General features: G+C 43.7%; 1 protein-coding gene across 2 annotated transcripts in view; it reads right to left on the bottom strand.

Moving 5' to 3' along the window:
- Window positions 1-1,953: 1,953 nt before the first annotated feature.
- Window positions 1,954-17,461, bottom strand: part of ATP2A2 (ATPase sarcoplasmic/endoplasmic reticulum Ca2+ transporting 2) — a 40,482-nt gene continuing 24,974 nt past the window's right edge. Inside the window, exons 9-21 of one of the 2 annotated variants that reach the window (XM_034428747.3) lie at window positions 17,160-17,248; window positions 16,385-16,487; window positions 14,880-15,011; window positions 14,663-14,785; window positions 13,851-14,069; window positions 12,721-13,056; window positions 11,142-11,362; window positions 10,317-10,519; window positions 9,346-9,431; window positions 8,831-8,964; window positions 8,493-8,610; window positions 7,812-7,932; window positions 1,954-3,105 (exon numbers count right to left, since the gene is read on the bottom strand). In XM_034428747.3, the coding sequence (XP_034284638.1) occupies window positions 3,092-3,105; window positions 7,812-7,932; window positions 8,493-8,610; window positions 8,831-8,964; window positions 9,346-9,431; window positions 10,317-10,519; window positions 11,142-11,362; window positions 12,721-13,056; window positions 13,851-14,069; window positions 14,663-14,785; window positions 14,880-15,011; window positions 16,385-16,487; window positions 17,160-17,248 (1,899 nt within the window). In that variant the 3' untranslated portion in view covers window positions 1,954-3,091. Of the gene's footprint in view, window positions 3,106-7,294; window positions 7,933-8,492; window positions 8,611-8,830; window positions 8,965-9,345; window positions 9,432-10,316; window positions 10,520-11,141; window positions 11,363-12,720; window positions 13,057-13,850; window positions 14,070-14,662; window positions 14,786-14,879; window positions 15,012-16,384; window positions 16,488-17,159; window positions 17,249-17,461 lie in introns of those variants that run through there. The other variant, XM_034428746.3, reaches the window with a different exon arrangement.

The raw sequence follows: 17,461 nt of genomic DNA, 5'->3' as shown, positions 1-17,461 counted from the left end.
CAAGAAACAAGATTAGTCATACAGTGATAAGTGGGAGGAGATGGGTGGTGGGAATGATGAGATTAGTAGTAGTGCAGACTTAGTGAATAGTTTGACAGTGTTGAGGGAATTACTTGTTTAGCAGAGTGATGGCGTTCGGGGAAAAACTCTCCTTGTGTCTAGTTGTTCAGGTGTGCAGTGCTCTATAGCCTCGTTTTGAGGGTAGGAGTTGAAACAGTTTATGTCCAGGATGTGAGGGGTCTGTAGACATTTTCCCAGCCCTCTTTTTGACTCGTGCAGGATACACAAGTTTTTTAGTGGACTTTTAGCTCTGTAAATTACAGGTTTATCTTATTCAGTTATTGAATGTTTCTTTCTTTCTGTTGAAAACTAATAAGAATGAAAACACCCTAAACGTGGGTTTTGTTTTTTTAAAGTATCTTTAAAAAAATTTAGAAGTATGCCGTGGCTGAATCACATCATTCTGCCTCTTAGCTTATTTTCAATAGGTGAAAATGTTATAATTTATTTTACATCGAACGGAGCCCGGCTGAGCTCTTTGCACCCGACAGGTGAAGGCTAATAATTCCTGCTTTGTCCCTAATATTTTTTGGACAGGCCGCCTCTGGTCTTGCAAAGGGTGGGCGGGCTTAATCACTAACACTTAACACTGGGAGCCTTGCATGTTTCACAGCGGTGACAGGTGTTTACATCATTAAACCCGTGTTTAAAATTACCGACCGCTTTCTTTCCGTTCTCCAGCGTACAGAGGAACCTTAATGGCCTTGAAAAATGACAAGCCCTTGAATCACAAAAGAAGCTGGGCTTTTCTTTTCGCAATTATGATAATTGCGATTAGACTTCAGGCTGTGACTTAAAGACGCCCACGACGGCCCTGGCTGTGAATCGCTTGCTCCAAAAAGCTCGGAAGTATTGTATAGCGAAGGGACGAACAAGGGTGACATTTATGTCTCATGCCAGAAACGGGGACAAAGTGCCCCCCCATTTCCCTGAGCAACTGAGCTGTGGTAGAGGTTGGGTTGCTTGATGCTTTTTTTCCCCAAGGAAACGGCAGGCTGTTTTCAGAGGTTGTTTTTAAAAAAACAAACAAAAACCCACCACTTTTGGGGTTTCACCCCAAAAATTCAAATCAAAGATTCACTTCTTCTGAGTTCCAGCCACCTTTTAAAAAGCTAAATTGCCAACGGATGTAATTGGCTGGCTGGTGAAAGAGTCCGTCATTTGAGTCTGGAAGGCAAGTGAGTTGCAAAAAGCTACTTACAGGAACTGTATTTAATTACCTAAGACAGGGGGTCAGCAACCCGCAGCTCTGGAGCCGCATGTGGCTCTTTCATCGGTCTGCTGCGGCTCGCTGTCACTGGTCGGCTCCACAATTGATAGGGCTTTCGGTTAGGATAGGTAAGAGGAAAAAGGATGCCGCACTAGGAGGAGACTCTATGGTGGGGGAACCGGACTTCCGGTCAGCTGTAGAATTGAATGGGGGGGGGGACGCCTTCCAGTTAGGACCTTTGTGGCTCTGAGTGTTTAAGGTTGCTGACCCCCTGACCTAAGAGATCCAATGACTGGAAACTGAATAATCCAAGTTTCTTCGATTCTGATGATCTCTGGCTAAGTTGCAAAGGGAGAGCATCAGAGGTGGTATTCAGCCGGTTTTGGAGAACCGGTAGCGGAAATTTTGAGTAGTTCGGAGAACCAGCAAATACCATCTCTGGCTGGCCCCGTCCCCATCTATTGGCTGCCTCCCAGCTGATCGGCTAGGTCTGCACAGGAGAACGGAGCTGGAAAGCAGGTTAGTGAGGTGGGGAGGAAATGGAGATTTTACAGTATCCTTCCCCTGCCACACCCACCAAGCTACGCCCACAGAACCGGTAGTAAAACTAAATTTTGAATCCCTCCACTGGACAGCATCCTTGCAAACTCCAGTCCTTGAAAATACATCAAAGGCAAAAGGTGTTACTGTAGAATAAGTTTTTATTTTACCCGAAACCAGGATGGTAGTGTGATGTTCCATCAGACGTTATTTACAACTTCTAAAAAAAAAAAAGAAAGTCACACATGCTATCTTAGAAATGGGATCCGAAGGGCTCCCAACGCCGGGAGCCACGCGACAAAGCCTCGGCCACCGTTTCGCCCGTGGGAATTCCCTCGAGGTAGGATCTAGACGACGGCGTGTCTCCCGTGGGCCGCCGCTCGCGTTTGAAATCCATCCGAGAAAAGTATCAAGGAAGGAAAACAAGGGTGTCTCCTGCTTGCTGGCGTCGGAAAGCCCCTCCAGGTTCGCACGCTTGCTCGGATAAAATGCATCACGACTCGTGTATTGCACTGAACGACTTTTTAGAGTTAAAATAAGTTACGTGACTACGGTGCAAAAAGAAGTGTCTTCTTTGCACGCTCCAGGTTATTATTTTTTTTGTTTCCTTTTTTAAAAAAAAGAAGAAGCTGAAGTTATGGAATTTGAAGGTTTAAGAGTTTTCTTAAAACATTTCAGGAACGGTACCATCCATCAATGATCTGTATAAATAGAACTGCATATTGTACAGAGCTGTTTAAACTGTTAACTTTTTTTTTTTTTTTTAAAGATACAATAGAGGTCATCGGCTACGTACAATTGAAAAGCATGCATTGACAGTCTAATACTGTACATTTGATAAAGGGTCATAACATTTTACACAATGAAAATATGGAAAAAAAGGGGGGAGGGGAGGGGAGAAAAGAAAACTTGGCCGGATCATCACTCATATTTCTTGCTCAGCAGGTAAAGGGAGCCTTGTCTTCATGCATTCCCAGAACATCTTTTGCAAAAGTCTGTTTTTATCAATTAAAAACTATATTGCACAGTTTGGTAGATCTGTATATATAAACTTTTAGTTGTAAGAGCACCACACATTTCCTTCACGGAACACAAGTTTGCAGTTCAATTTTTTTTTTTTTTTCCCTCCTTCGCTTTCGGGAAGGTTTTTTAAAAGTTTTTTTTTTCTTTTTTCCAATGTACAAGACTCATGCAGATGTTTTCAGCAGATGCGTTGCTAAAGACACATGCAAGAAAATTAACCTTACAATTCTGCGAAAATTGGTTTAGGACTAAATGATTTTACTCCAGTATCACTGCAAAGGAAAAAAGAGAGAGGGAAAAAGAGAAAGAGAGAGAGGGAGAGAGAGAGAAAAGAAAACATTAGTGATAAAAGACAGATAAAGAAAGCATAATAAAAGCAAAAGATCGCTTTTTTTTCTCTTTAAGACTTAGTAGCGATAGGCAATTGACCATAACTTCCCACGATCCAACAGGAGAATACAGGTTAGCGGAAAAAGAACTAAGCATTAAAAAGCTAAGAGGACATTTAGAATTAGGAGGTTTTCATCCACCCGAAAGCTGCAAACTGGTTTAGTGGATCAGACACAAATACAGCCAATTGTGGAGTTGACACTCTCTTCAGAATTGTACCTTGCGCCTTTAAGACCCCAGAAATACAAACTAGGGGCTTGTAACCCCTCTCTTAGGGGGAGGGTTGAACCCTAAACATCTGGAGCCCAACTGAATCTAATCCATCTATCTTCACTATTTGGGTCAGATTAAGGACTTTGAAAGCACAGGCAACTTTAAAACAGCATTGTTACTATTGCCTAGCAATGTCTGACTGCTTTTCTTCCAGAAAAATCTACATCCACCCTTGGCGTGTAGGCCAGTCGTATTTCCAGATTCCTAGGTCTCCTTTGCCCATCGTAACCAACAGCCTTTCCACGCAACCCTCCCGTCAAGGCTTTCCCAGCCATTGTGCTATGCAGAATGACTAGCTCGCTTAAGCTTTCTCCCGATTTAAAAAAATAAATAATAATTTCATCAGAGGCATTCGTTCAAACAAAAAGCAACTTGTGAGTGGCGGGAGGTTAGGAACCTGCCAAGTTTTGCTTCATTTCTTGAACAGAACAAAATCTCTTAGCAAATAAAGAGACTCAGAACCGCAGATCAAACTGTCCACCATCTACCCATTGGCTCTATTAGTTTTTTTTTCTTTTTTCTGAAACTTTCTGACCAGATTTATTCTACGGTGCCCGTTTGATCCATTCCCTCTGAATAAAACCTTTCCAATCTGCCTTTTGTCGTAGGCTATGCCAGAAAAGTACCCATCTCTTTTGGGGAATTTTTTTTTTATTTTTTTATTATTATTATTAATTAAATTTCTATACCGCCCTTCTCCAATAGGACTCAGGGCGGTGCACAGCCAAGATAAAAACAAAGCATACAAAATTTAAGAACAGTATTAAAATAATTAAATATTTTGGCCGAAATTAAGATAACCCAATTTAAAATCAATTTAAAATTTAACTCAGGCCAGCCCAGCTTGTTGAAATAAATAGGTTTTCTTTTTTGCACTGATGGGTAAAAAATGTGCTGCTAAAGCCATGAGCAGAGATTAGGGAAGCAGTGCAAGATGTGCAACGAAACAGGTGTGAGGACACAAGACAATCTGCATTGTTGTTGCATGCTTTGTCTCTCCTGAAATCCTCCCTGCTTTTCTCCTTGCATGCAGTTAAATTTTTTTATCGGTTGTCCTGGGTTATTTTACAATCACAGAGCGAAGGGTCCCTTTCCCGGAGACAAAGGGAAGTTCAAAACCCAGCAACTGTAAATCTGTACCCAAAACAATTTAGAAACAGCAACAAGCCAGGTTCTGCTGATTTAAGGGGACAGCTGTATTGTGTAAATAAAAGAAAAAGGGAGAGAAACGGATCCCAGGGGCAGCTCTGCTCGGCTTTTAAAAATAGATCCTCCTGCTGTCTTGGAATCGGTTTTGTGGCCCAAGGCACGTTGAAGAGGGAGGGAGGGAGGAAGGAACACTGGGTTGGGTGGTATTTGCAAAATCAAACTTAACCTGGGAATGAAGACCGACTGCAACCGTAACTCACACGTGTTGTTTGTGCAAATGGAAAAACAGCACCGACTCGCATCCTTTTTGAAGCGATGGGCCTGCAGATCTGAACTATGCAAAGAAAAATCCTACGGATGCGCACCTCGACCTTACAACCAACGTTAATCCTCCAGGCTCAGCTAGTCCCAACTCTCTAACTCGCCTTCTAAATCAAGCGTGTCCTGAGCAATGTAGGCCGAAGTTAAGTTAGGACAATTTAAGAAGTCCCGTCTCTCCGTACAAAGCCAGGCATTCTCTTCCTTAGCAAAGCCTTTCCTACATTTTCCGTGCGTCTTTCAAGCGAACCCCAGGAAAAGCCAAGTGCTGACAAAGGGAACCTGAGAGATAGCACCGATAATGTTCCCTAGATGGGTCATGAAACGTCTGTAAGGAAACAACGCAGCTCAGAGAGCACTAAGGACCATACAACTCCTCCTCCTTCTCTTTCTCCCTTCTCTTCCTCCTCCTCCACTCCGCAAACCCCTCAACCCTTCTAGCACTGATGATGTAACCTAGTTGGGTCCTGCAACGTCTCTAAGAAAACCACCAAGGCTCAAGAGAGCATCGAGGTCCCCCAGGGGGACTCCAAATATTTTGAGAAGCCACGAAGGGAGCATGGCCCAGGGATTTTAGAATAAAGGCAACCGATTTGAGTCTCTTGAGATTTAACTCAGCAGAAAGGCGGGGAAAGGGGGAAAGGTTTTTGTGCAACGCTAAGGCAGAAAATGTAGGCTAGAGAAACTGCAATGGGGAGTTTATTGAGGTCTCTGGAAAGGGTCACACAGCATAGGGGCCCTCATGTTTCCACTGTTACATACATAGCAACACGCACCACCATCGAAATGGGAGAGAGATACTCACTTCAGTCGATGAAATGTTGGAAGGCATTGGAGAGAAACACCACACAGTTAGACTGTTAATGAACTTACATATCAATACAGGACTCAAGTTTGGGGAGGCAATAAACAAGACACCATGCACAGACACTGATCACAAGAGAATGATGGTGGTTAGTGCCACAGGGCGGGGTGGGGAGAGAAAATAAAAAGAGTTCTCTACAATGTGTTCATTGCGTTACATGGTATTTACAGATTTTTACAACACACACACAGACACGGACACAAAAGTTGTTAACTTATTGGCTGCAGCCCAAGATGCGGCTAGCAGATGGTACCTCGATAAGGTGGCACGGAGAATTAACAGGCCTAAACCAAAAAAAGGGGGGGGGGGGAAACCCAGAGAGAAATGCCAGCTCTTTAAAAAAAAAAAAAAAACACACACAAAAATTCTGAGCCAACACAATCAAGGTTTGGTTGTAAATGCCCCGATTAATAACAGGAATGGAACAGGGGAGGGAGAAGAAGGAGGAGGAGAAGAAAAAAAAGCCTGACGCAAGAATTAAAATGGAATGAAAATGCCAAACAAAATGGTCTCGATTTTAAAAGAAAATTTATTCTCTCTCTCTCTTCTTCTTCTTCTTTTTTTTTTTTTGCTCTTTGCTTAAAGTCCATCCAGATTGCCTCCCACCCCCCCATTCCTTCCTTCTGTTCCTCTCCCATCCCTTCTCATAATGGGCAATGCTGGTGAAGCAACCTTGTTACAGTAAAAATACAGACGATATTTAAATAAATAGTTTTGTTTCTGCTTTTTGTTTTTGATTTTTTTTAAAAAAAAAAAAACAAAAACCTCTACACGTGTCGGGGATATAGAAACAAATGAAACGAGGAAAACAAAAAACCCCACCACCTAATTTTAGCGGGATGCCTCTCAAAATGACGTTTTCTGCACCGGCGAGATCAACAAGATACCAAGGACAGAGTGTAAGCAAGATATTTTTCTGGGAAATATCTTGTGAATATTTGTAAATATCTAAAGCAGGGGTCTCCAATCTTGGCAACTTTAAGACTTATGGACTTCAACTCCCAGAATTCTGGGAGTTGAAGTCCACAAGTCTTAAAGTTGCCAAGATTGGAGACCCCTGATCTAAAGGATAACTGGGTGGCAAATGCAAAAAATGAAACCAAACCAAAAAAAAAGAAAAAGAAAAAGAAAAAGAAAGAAAAGGAAGGAAGGAAGGGAGAAAAAGAAATTGAGGTGTCTGGTTTTCCCAGTGCAGAAAACGCCCAACTGAATGATAAATTAGGATTAGATGTTCAACCATGCAGCAGACATGAAGAGAGTTTCGCATGCTTCTGGTTTAAGGGAGGAAAACGTCTCCCACGACACTCATTCCCTAAAATCAGCTACCAATCACGGGTTTCTCAAAATGTGATCCCCTGCCTCCCCCACCCCAGCCCACCCCCAACCCCCAGCGCTGTCATCGTTTTTACAAGGATGAGTGAACTATGAAACAGAACACTGTACATGCGTCTCCTCTACAAAAAATATTTGCATAAAATAGTGTTTAATTTCTCTGTACATGTCGATGGACACCCTAGTTCGTGTATAAAAGAAGTGGGGTGGGGGGAGAAGAGGACTCACCCCCCCTCCCCACACAGGGGTCAGGGGAAAGAAAAAGGAAAAGGGAAAAATAAAAAGATTAAAAAAAAAAAAGAGGAAAAAAACCCAGAGTCTAGAATATGGAAACCTCAGTCACCGGCAAACATGTTCATGTGAAAATTCAGCAGAATAAGACAAATTGCTTGGAACAATTTTTTAAAAAATCGATTTTTTTCTTTTTTTCTTCTTTTCTTTTCTTTTCTTTTTTAAGTTAAACCTCTCTCTGACTGCCAAGCTACCGCTACCGGACTTCAGGTCAAGAAAAAAACATGTCACTAAAGTTAGTGTCTGTGCTATAAAGCCAAATCAACAACGGCAAGGACAGCAGCACGAATGGCCACGAGATCCCTTCGGTGCATGCAGACAAAGGACGTGGTTTGGTGGCGGGCGGCATAATATCTTTACCCGGCTCTAGGTAAGTACGGGCCACAAATTTAAGAGTCTCGTCCAGCAGGATCACCGGCAGGGAGAGCTTGAGCACCATCAGCCACTGGGTCACGTTCAGAGGGGTGATCTGGAAAATCAGCTGGGGAAAGAGAAGGCGAAGGGTCAGGCCGGGAGTTCATGCAAAGGGCCGCATCTTTAGGGTGGGCGGGCTTCCAACTCCCAGAATTCAACATTTCACAACCTCGGCATGTCTTAAAATGCGTGAACTTCAACTCCCAGAATTCACTAGGTCAACTTTTTCCTCGAGACGGGTGGACTTCAACTCCCATCCCATGATGGTTGGGGAATTCTGGGAATTGGATGTTCACGCATTTTAAGAGATGCTGAGCTTGAGAAACATGCCTTAGCCAGATGTTTGGGGAGACCTTGGCGAATCAGGGGAAGACAGGATGGGCTTCTGCTTTTCCTTCACCCTTGAATGGGGTGAAGGCGGTAAGTCTTTGGAGCAATAAACCATAGCTCACTTGTAGAGTGCCACATGAATGGATGATGTGCTCATAAAGGCACAGATTTTGCTTTTGTTTTTGCAATAAGCAGCTGGGAAAGAAGTCTAACTCTTTGAGGTTTAGCAAGCTGGGCTTCTGATGCTCCCCTTCCTGCCCCCCACCTCCCCCAATGTGTGCGTTTGCAGGGACTTACTGGCAATGGTTCTACATAAAGGATCAGGAAGTGAAGAGACATGGACAAGCAAATGGATCCCAGGAGCCAGACGTTCTCCCACGGGGGCATCCTTAGCAAGGACTGGTTCTCCGAGAGGCTGAGGGAGGAAAGGAGAAAAAAGGTTGGCAGCAGAAGCTCGTGGGAATGGAGCCACAGGGGTTTCAGCTCAATCCTTCTGGAGGGCCTATGAAGGGGAAGACTTCTTTAATGGAAAATGGAGTGGTGAGGAGGAGGAGGAGGAGGAAGAGGAGGAAGATGAAAGGAAAAGGAGGAGGAAGAGGAAGAGAAGATCTCTTCCTCACTGCAGGCATCCTAACCTGTTGAGGGCGTTGCACATCTCTATGGTGACCAAGACGGAGAGCGCCATGGTCATAGGATAGGGAGATTCAAACACCACACAGTCGACCCCTTCAAAATCCAGATTGTCCTCTTTGCACTGCAGGAAATGACTCTGAAAAACAGCAGAAGGCAACGTTAATCTCAACCAAAAAAAAAAAAGGGGGGGGCAATTTGCTCTTTTCTCTGCCCCAAATTCATCAAAGCATCCTCAATAGTACAACACCGTTAAGAACAATGTTTTGTTTGGGTTTTTTTTTTTTAAAAAAACTACGGTTTCTAATCAGATTATTATTGTTAAGCAGGGACTCCTTGGATGACTAAGAGGATTTTCCGCAATACTTGTGAATAGTTTTTAATAAGATTTTTGAGCCCGTCGTCCAATGACACGCCATGTAGGCAGGCTACAAAAACAAACAAACAAAAAAAAAAAAACCCTGCTAAGCTTCGTTCGGAAGACAAGTTGCCAAGAACCGAAATATCAAGAAGGAAATACCAGCTGGTAGTAGGTAATTCTCGGGCCCCCGTCGGCAGCTATGAACCACCAAGCCGCAGCGCCCACCGTGGCAGCTCCGACGTAGCCTTGAGGAGAAGAGAAAGCATGGTAAGTGTCTTGCGCCACTGAGTTAATAGCCACCCCACCAATGGGCCACGGCTTCTTGGGTCTCCCCCTGCCATCGTTCTGCAAGGTTAGGTCAAGTTCTCACAACTGGATTCCTTCCCACATCGAATCTCTGAACAAATCCAGGAAAGTAGCTAGGTCAGTGGTTCTCAACCTATGGTCCACAGATCCCTCGGGGGCTGCAATGGCACAGGGTGGCCACAAATGTTTGAATCTTGAGTTGAGTTTTGGTGGCTGCAGCCATTATCCGTGGACGTAAAGGGTATTTAAGGAGGTTCCATGGTGAAGAAAAGGTGGAGAACCACTGGGCCATGTTGTATGAGTGAGAAGAGTTTGGTGTACAAAGCCTTGAGTTGTGTGGACTCTGCTAAAACAAGGCCTCTGTCTTTCGGGATGCCTGTTGCATTTATCCTTAGTTAACCCCCTGGCATAAGAACCAGACTTGAAATTGCGTTTAACACAAAGCAATTGCAGGACAAAATCTTGTAGCTGGAGGTCCTACTCAGACAGAACCACTGACTTGACTGCAACTTCTTTTTAAAAAAAAGGAACAGGGAGGAGAAATGGATACAGCCCCCGAGAATTGATTTTGGTACCCAAAGACGATCTTCTGTTACCGTAATTTGCTACAAACTCAATTTTTATGACTCTGTCTGATTATGGTAGTGTTTCTTAAACTTGGCCACGTGAAGGGTGGACTTCAACTCCCAGAATTCCCCAGCCAGGCATAGGAAATTGAAACCCATTCATGTTCAAGTGGCCAAGATTGAAAAATACTGAATTAAGGGGGAAGGGAACTCTTCTCTGCTCTCTCTAGTTCCGTGGCGCTCAAGCAAAACACTTACATCCGATTGCCAAGTAACGGAAAAAGAGCCACCCGGAGATGAGGGGCTCTTTGGGGTTACGAGGTGGCTTGCTCATGATATCCAGATCAGGGGGGTTAAAGCCCAGGGCGGTGGCAGGAAGTCCGTCGGTCACAAGGTTGACCCATAGCAGCTGGACAGGGATTAAAGCTTCCGGGAAGCCCAGTGCGGCAGTCAGAAAGATGCTAAAGGAGGAGAAGAAAGAACAGAGGTTAAGCCATGTTAATGCCACTGAGTGTCTTAAACTACGATTATTAGAAGTTAAACCACAGCTGGCCTCTGGATTTTCACGCTTTCAGGGCGGAGCAAGCGGACAGCGGGAAGGAAGGCTTGAACCCTGCCTGACAGGGTGAAGTGTCCCCAATGGAGAGAGAGATCTCTGGGTTCCCTTCTTTTATTCTGGATAAGGCTTCTCCAACCTAGGCAGCTTTAAGATCTGTGGACTCCTATCTCCAGAATTCCCCAGCCAGCCACATTTATCTTGTATGCTGCCCAGAGCAACTTGGAAACAAGATGGACAGCAAATAAAATTTCATAATAAATAAATAGATAATAAAGTTGACAAGCCTTAAAATTGCCAAAGTTGGGGGCTCCTATTCTAAACCCTTAAACAGCTCTGCAGTTTAAGCTACCTTGGGATCCAGTTATCCATCTAGATGGGCCTGTTCTCAAGACCGAGGAATGATACCCCCGTTTGGTCCTCATCAACTTCTCTCTTTCAAGAGGGCGAGGCAGATACCCACAGCGGCTGCCTGGATGAATCCAGCCCTTGCTCTGCTCCTAATTGCAAACGCCCGGGTTACTCACCAGACCACTTCTCCAACGTTGGAGGAGATGAGGTAGCGAATGAATTGCTTCATGTTATTGTAGATGGCCCGGCCTTCCTCCACAGCGGCTACAATGGTGGAGAAATTGTCATCCGCCAGTACCATTTCCGATGCTGTCTTTGCCACGGCCGTGCCAGATCCCATGGCAATTCCAATTTCTGCCTTCTTCAAAGCGGGGGCATCGTTGACGCCGTCTCCTGTCTGGGATAAGTTTTGGGTTGGGTCAGGATGCCCAAAGGCTGTAACCAGCCAATAACCTTGGAATTGGCTGAAATATTTCTGGAACCCTTCTGGAGTCTCAGAATAGATTAATAAATTCTATTTTGATTCATCCCCTCCTGAACAGGAAGTCCTTGACATTTCGGTTGCTAAGTGAGACAGTCGTTAAGCGGGTTTTGCCTCATTTTACAACTTTTCTTGCAACAGTTAAATGAATCACTGTGGTTAAGTTAGTAATTCAGTTGTTAAGTGAATCTTATTCATCAAAAAAGCACAACAAAGAATGTTCTTTCTGCGCCAACTCAGGAAGCTCAAACTGCCCCAGGAGCTGCAGATCCAGTTCTACAGAGGAATGATGGAGTCTGTCATCTGCACCTCCATAACTGTCTGGTTTGGCTCTGCAACCCAACAAGACAGACACCGACTTCAGAGGATCATTAGAACGGCAGAGAAAATAATGGCTACCAACCTGCCTTCCATGGAGGACCTGTATACTGCACGAGTCAAAAAGAGGGCTGGGAAAATATCTACAGACCCCTCGCAACCTGGACATACTGTAAACTGTTTCAACTCCTACCTCAAAACGAGGCTATAGAGCACTGCACACCAGAACAACTAGACACAAGGACAGTTTTTTCCCAAAAGCCATCACTGCTAAACAAATAATTCCCTCAACACTGTCAAACTATTCACTAAGTCTGCACTACTATTAATCTTCTCATCGTTCCTATCACCCATCTCCTCCCACTTATGACTGTATGACTTTAACCTTGTTGCTGGTATCCTTAACATTTATATTGACTGTTCCTTAGTATGATTTGTAATGCTTATTTGTTCCCTATGACTATCATTAAGTGTTGTACCTTATGATTCTTGACGAATGTATCTTTTCTTTTATGTACACTGAGAGCATATGCACCAAAGACAAATTCCTGGTGTGTCCAATAAAAAATGTCATACTATCTCCTATTCTATTCTATTCTATTCTATTCTATTCTATTCTATTCTATTCTATTCTATTCTATTCTATTCTATTCTATTCTATTCTATTCTATTCTATTCCGATTCCCCCTTGACTTTACTTGTCTGAAGGTCGCAAAAGAGGATCACATGACCCCAGGACACTGCAACCGTCGTTAAGTACATGTCAGTTGCCAAGCATCCAAATTTTGAGCATGTGACCATGAGATTGTGGCAAAGGTCATAAGTGTGGGAAACTGTCGTAAATCCCTTGTTATAACTTCAAAGGATCACTGGAAGCTACTTGTATGTTTTCTCAAGACCCAACATCTGTGCACAAAAGGCTGCTGTTTATTTGCACTCCCCACACGCACACTTACCATTGCTGTGATGTCATCGAAGGACTGGAGAAACTCCACGATTTTGGACTTGTGGGAGGGTTCCACCCGGGCGAAACAGCGGGCATTCATGCAGGCGTCTCTCTGGCCGGCTGGCGAAAGTTCATCAAACTCCCGACCGGTGAAGGCTTTGGTGGTGACGTCCTCGTCTTCGCCGAAAATGCCAATGCGCCGGCAGATGGCCACCGCCGTCCCCTTGTTGTCGCCTGTTATCATAATCACACGGATGCCTGCTTGCCGGCAGAGCTTTATGGAGGAGGCCACCTCGATGCGGGGCGGGTCCAGCATTCCCACGCAGCCCACGAAGGTCAGGTTGGTCTGAAAGAGGAGCAAGGCCAGAGACGGTCAAGCAGAAGGAAGCTGATTGATTTGCCACAGCTGGAGTCCCCAAAGTGGAGATTGACGATGATGTTCGGTTATCGTTATTACTTTGCAACTTTTAAACATGTAACCTGCCACATCTTTTCTTTCCTCTTTCCTTCCTTCCACCCTTCTTTCCTTCTAACTTCTTTCTTCTCTCCCTCCACTAATTTTTCTTCCTTCCTTCGTTCCTCTAATTTCTTTCCTCTTTCCCTCCACTAATTTTTCTTCCTTCCTTCCAACTTCTTTCCTCTCTCCCTCCACTAATCGTCCTTCCTTCCTTCCTCTAACTTCTTTCCTCTTTCCCTCCACTAATTTTTCTTCCTTCCTTCCTTCCTACTTCCTTCCTGTCACTCCGCTCATTTTCTTTCTTTCCTTCCGTCCTTCCAACTTCTTTCCTCTCTCCCTCCACTAATTTTCCTTCCTTCCTTCCTTCCTTCCTTCCTTCCTTTCCTTCCTTCCTTCCAACTGCTTTCCTCTCTCCCTCCACTTTGTCCGTCCTTCCTTCCTTCCTTCGAGAAGTTATCATTCCTCCCAAACCAAAGCCACAGGGAAAGTTCATCTCGATCTCGCAGGTCTAGGGCATAGTGTGATCTGGGCAAGCTAGATGACGAAACGCAGAGCTTCGTAGGCAGGGACTCAGTTTATCCCCGAGGAGGTCCGCCCACCCAATCTGGGACTCCCACCCAGCAGGTCAAATCAGCTCTGTTGAGACTCCAACGATGAAAACATCGTCCTGACATCACACCAACCTCATAGGTGATGAAACCTGTAGAGTCTTCCAGGTTCATGTCCTCCTTTCTCGGCGGGTTGTCGTGGGTGGCCAGGGCCAGGCAACGCAGCGTGTCCTTCCCGGTGCCCCACTCGCGGATGACGGTCATGATCTTCTGCTTAATCCCCGGGGTTAAGGGTACTTTCATGTTTCCTGCTCGGAAATGGGTGCACCTGTCAATCACTCCTTCTGGAGCGCCCTGCGGGAAAGCGAAAGAGGAACCAATTCAGCCTGCAGACTCTTTTTACCTCTTCATCGGAGAATCACCCCTGAGCAGTTTCACAAAGGAGGTGAAGCTGTCGCCTAAACCCAGAGTCGAGTTCTGGTTACAGGTAGTCCTCGACTTACAGTCAAAACGGAGCCCAGAATTTCCACTGCTAAGCAAGACAGTTGTTAAGTGAATTTCCCCCACATTTGACCGCCTTCCTTGCCACAGTTGTTAAGTGAATCATTACTGCAGATGTTAAGTTAGTCACATGGTCGTTAAATGAGTCTGCTTCCCCCATGGACTTTGCTCATGAGGTCACAAAAGAGGATATCACGGACATGGCAACCCTCATAACTACAGGCCGGTTGCCAAGCATCCAAATCCTCATGACCGTGTGGGGAGATGCTGCAGCAGCCGTTAGTGTGAAAAATGGTCGTAAGTCACTTTCCCGTGCTGTTGTAACTTTGAACCGTCACTAAATGAATGGTTGTAAGTCGAGGACTACCTGCAATCTGGCCCATCCCTTCTGGCACCTCTTCAGTGACATCCCCCCCCCCCCCCACAACCCCTTCCAGGGTACTTGCCTTCACAAACATCTTGGTCATGGCCGTCCGGCTGGGTTTGTTTGGAGTGCAGTAAACAGACATGGATTTCCTATCCCGGGAGAATTCGAGGGTGAATTCCTTCCTCATCAGCTGCTTAATCACCTGTGTGGAGAGGAGGCAGAACCGGGGGTTGGAACCAGCGTGCGTGAAAGGAACCTGGGTCGCCCCAGAGGCCCAGCTTTTTACAAGGACTGACCGAGTTGCAAGCGTTGGCCCGCTCGATCTTGGACAGCCCTTTCAGATCCGTGTCGAACACGTTCATCTTCTCCACCAGACAGGTCAGGGCGGTCTCGGTGGCTTCCCCGACCTTCTCGTAAACTCCCTTCACCTTTAAAAAGGAAAAAAAAGCTGCTGTTACTACAAAGCAGAGGAGTCATTCATAATCATATACTATTATTTTTTTATTCATAAGCATTATGAATACACTGTATTTTTTTTTTTAATTGAAAAAGTTTTTCAAATACAGATTTTTCCCCCTTTTTCCCCCCCTCCTCCCCCCCACCCCCCCTCCCCTTGACTTCCTCATAGTAAAACCCAAGTTCATAACAGATTATATCATACTTTACTATCCACATACTCAATCTCCATATACTAACCCTTTCATTTTAATAAGATTATCATACCCCCCGTATACTATGCTATAATAAGCATTTCAAAGTGACATTCTATTATAACATTATCTAATAACTCCTAATTTAAAATAATAATATTATTATATCTCCCAATTTAACAATTTCTACTCGTAGTCTACCCTTTTACTACCCCTCAGACAATATAACATTTCAAAACATACTTCTATTCTAAGTATTCAAAAAGTCCTAATTTAACACTTATTCAGTTCCAGTAGCCATTTCGTTTCCCCCCTTCGTTACAAATATTCACATCTAAACATTTCTTTAAAATAGACAATCCATAACCTAACCTTTCTCCACCCACTTTCCTACAGAATTACCATAATTATTCTTAATATCTTTATTCTTCTACCCCATCCCCTAGAAAAATATTCCCTTATGTAAATAAGATCCTAAAAGAAAAAAAAAAAAATACACTGTATTGTCAGGGTATATCATTTACAAAAAACAAAACAAAAGAGAAAACAAAAAGAAATATTAACACATATACTGATAACAATAGCAATAATGTAACAGAATAGTTTTGGCTAAATTTCTTTTTATATTAGCTTATTTATAACTCTGTTGATTATATTGGCTTATTTATAACCATAGACCATCTTTATATTTAATTCATACATAGCAATCATCTTTCTTCATCTAATTTCTACCTCTTATCTCTAACCACACATAAAATCTATTCCATGTCAAGTAATATTCTTCTGTGTCTTTTATTTTTAAAATCAACCTGTCCATCTCTGCACAGTCTAATATTTTCCGGGAGTCATTCATAATCACCTGCAGGATTGGTCAATTTAAGAGATGGAATGACACTGAACAAAGCAGGCTGTCATAGCCCACGTTTTGCTAAGCGTGTACACAGGCTTTAGCAGGGGGACAAAGCCTTTTATCACAGATTTTCCATTACTCATGATGTCTGCTCCAAATTCCCGTTCTTCATACTCCGTGCTAGTTTAACGGGCTTGTATTTTCTTGATGGGTACTAACGTGTTTCAAAACGGCACGGAAAAGTTACGTGCAAGACCACAAAAAGAGTTTTGCTGGGGCAATTCCCTCGAATGCTACTCACTTCATTGAAATCCAGAGAGGAATCGTTACAGAGGGCGCAGATTGTAGCCAATTCAATGAGGCCGTCGTACATGCAGCATTTGACGGATTTATCGTTTCTGTAACTGTTTGGGGATGGGGAGGAATCAGGCGGGGGGGAAAAAAAGAGATGAAATTTCAGACAATGTAAAGAATCCTAATTTATCAGTGAACTAATTGGATCCTAGGAGGAGTCAGACAAATTGGAACAAGTTCAAACAAACAAACAAAAAAACCCGTAGAAGGCAGCAAATGGATGAAAATTGCTTTTAAGAGCTGGAAAATTTACAAAATTGGATGAATGCCATCAAAAGGACTGTTAGTTGAGAAGATTCTGGTACATAGGCCTTTAGCAATAAATCTATTTAATTGAATGTTTAGATTTGGGCCTGACATTTCTAGAGCAAAAATCTAACTCTGAAAGACCCTTTTGGATTACATTTTCAGAAACAAAACAAAACAAAACAAAACAAAAGGGTACAGTAGAGAATTATCATATTCTCCCCAGGCAAGAGACAGAGAGCAAATATTAATAATATGTCTCAAATCAAGGGCAGGTTTCCTGCTTCCCCAAAGGAAAACCATTACTTTTCAATCTACAGATTGAGGGGGTTTAAATCTACGGATCAAGTTCAATCCTCTTTTATAGCATCCAAATATTTGCCTTTCAGGCCCCGTAATCCTAGACTTGGCCACACCGCACACCAAGAGACCAGTAGATGGATAAGCTGGCAAACAAAAAGGATGAACATTCTCACATGTCTCCGACGGGAGCGTACGTTGAACCAGACACGGTGAATTCATTCAGAGAGCAGCTATCTCCTTCCACACGGTCCACAATGAACATCTGCCAGAGAGACACAAGGGTGTGATTACGCTCAATGAGCTGAGGCCAGTTAGAACATTTTCACATTAAAGACGCAAAGTTTGATCAGCCAGCTTGCTCTTAGGAACTAAACACGTTTTACTTTAAAGTAAGATCTAGCTGTACTTTTGAGAATATAGGTCACCTACAAGCTCTTCCAGTTGTTCCTTGAAATTATACCTTGCCCCATTTCCT

This window comes from Pantherophis guttatus, chromosome 17 (assembly GCF_059756535.1).
Source record: "Pantherophis guttatus breed Tessera chromosome 17, ASM5975653v1, whole genome shotgun sequence".
Classification (NCBI taxonomy): Eukaryota; Metazoa; Chordata; class Lepidosauria; order Squamata; family Colubridae; genus Pantherophis; species Pantherophis guttatus.
The sequence above is the reverse complement of the archived record's forward strand: the minus strand, read 5'-3'. Positions and strand labels throughout refer to the sequence as shown.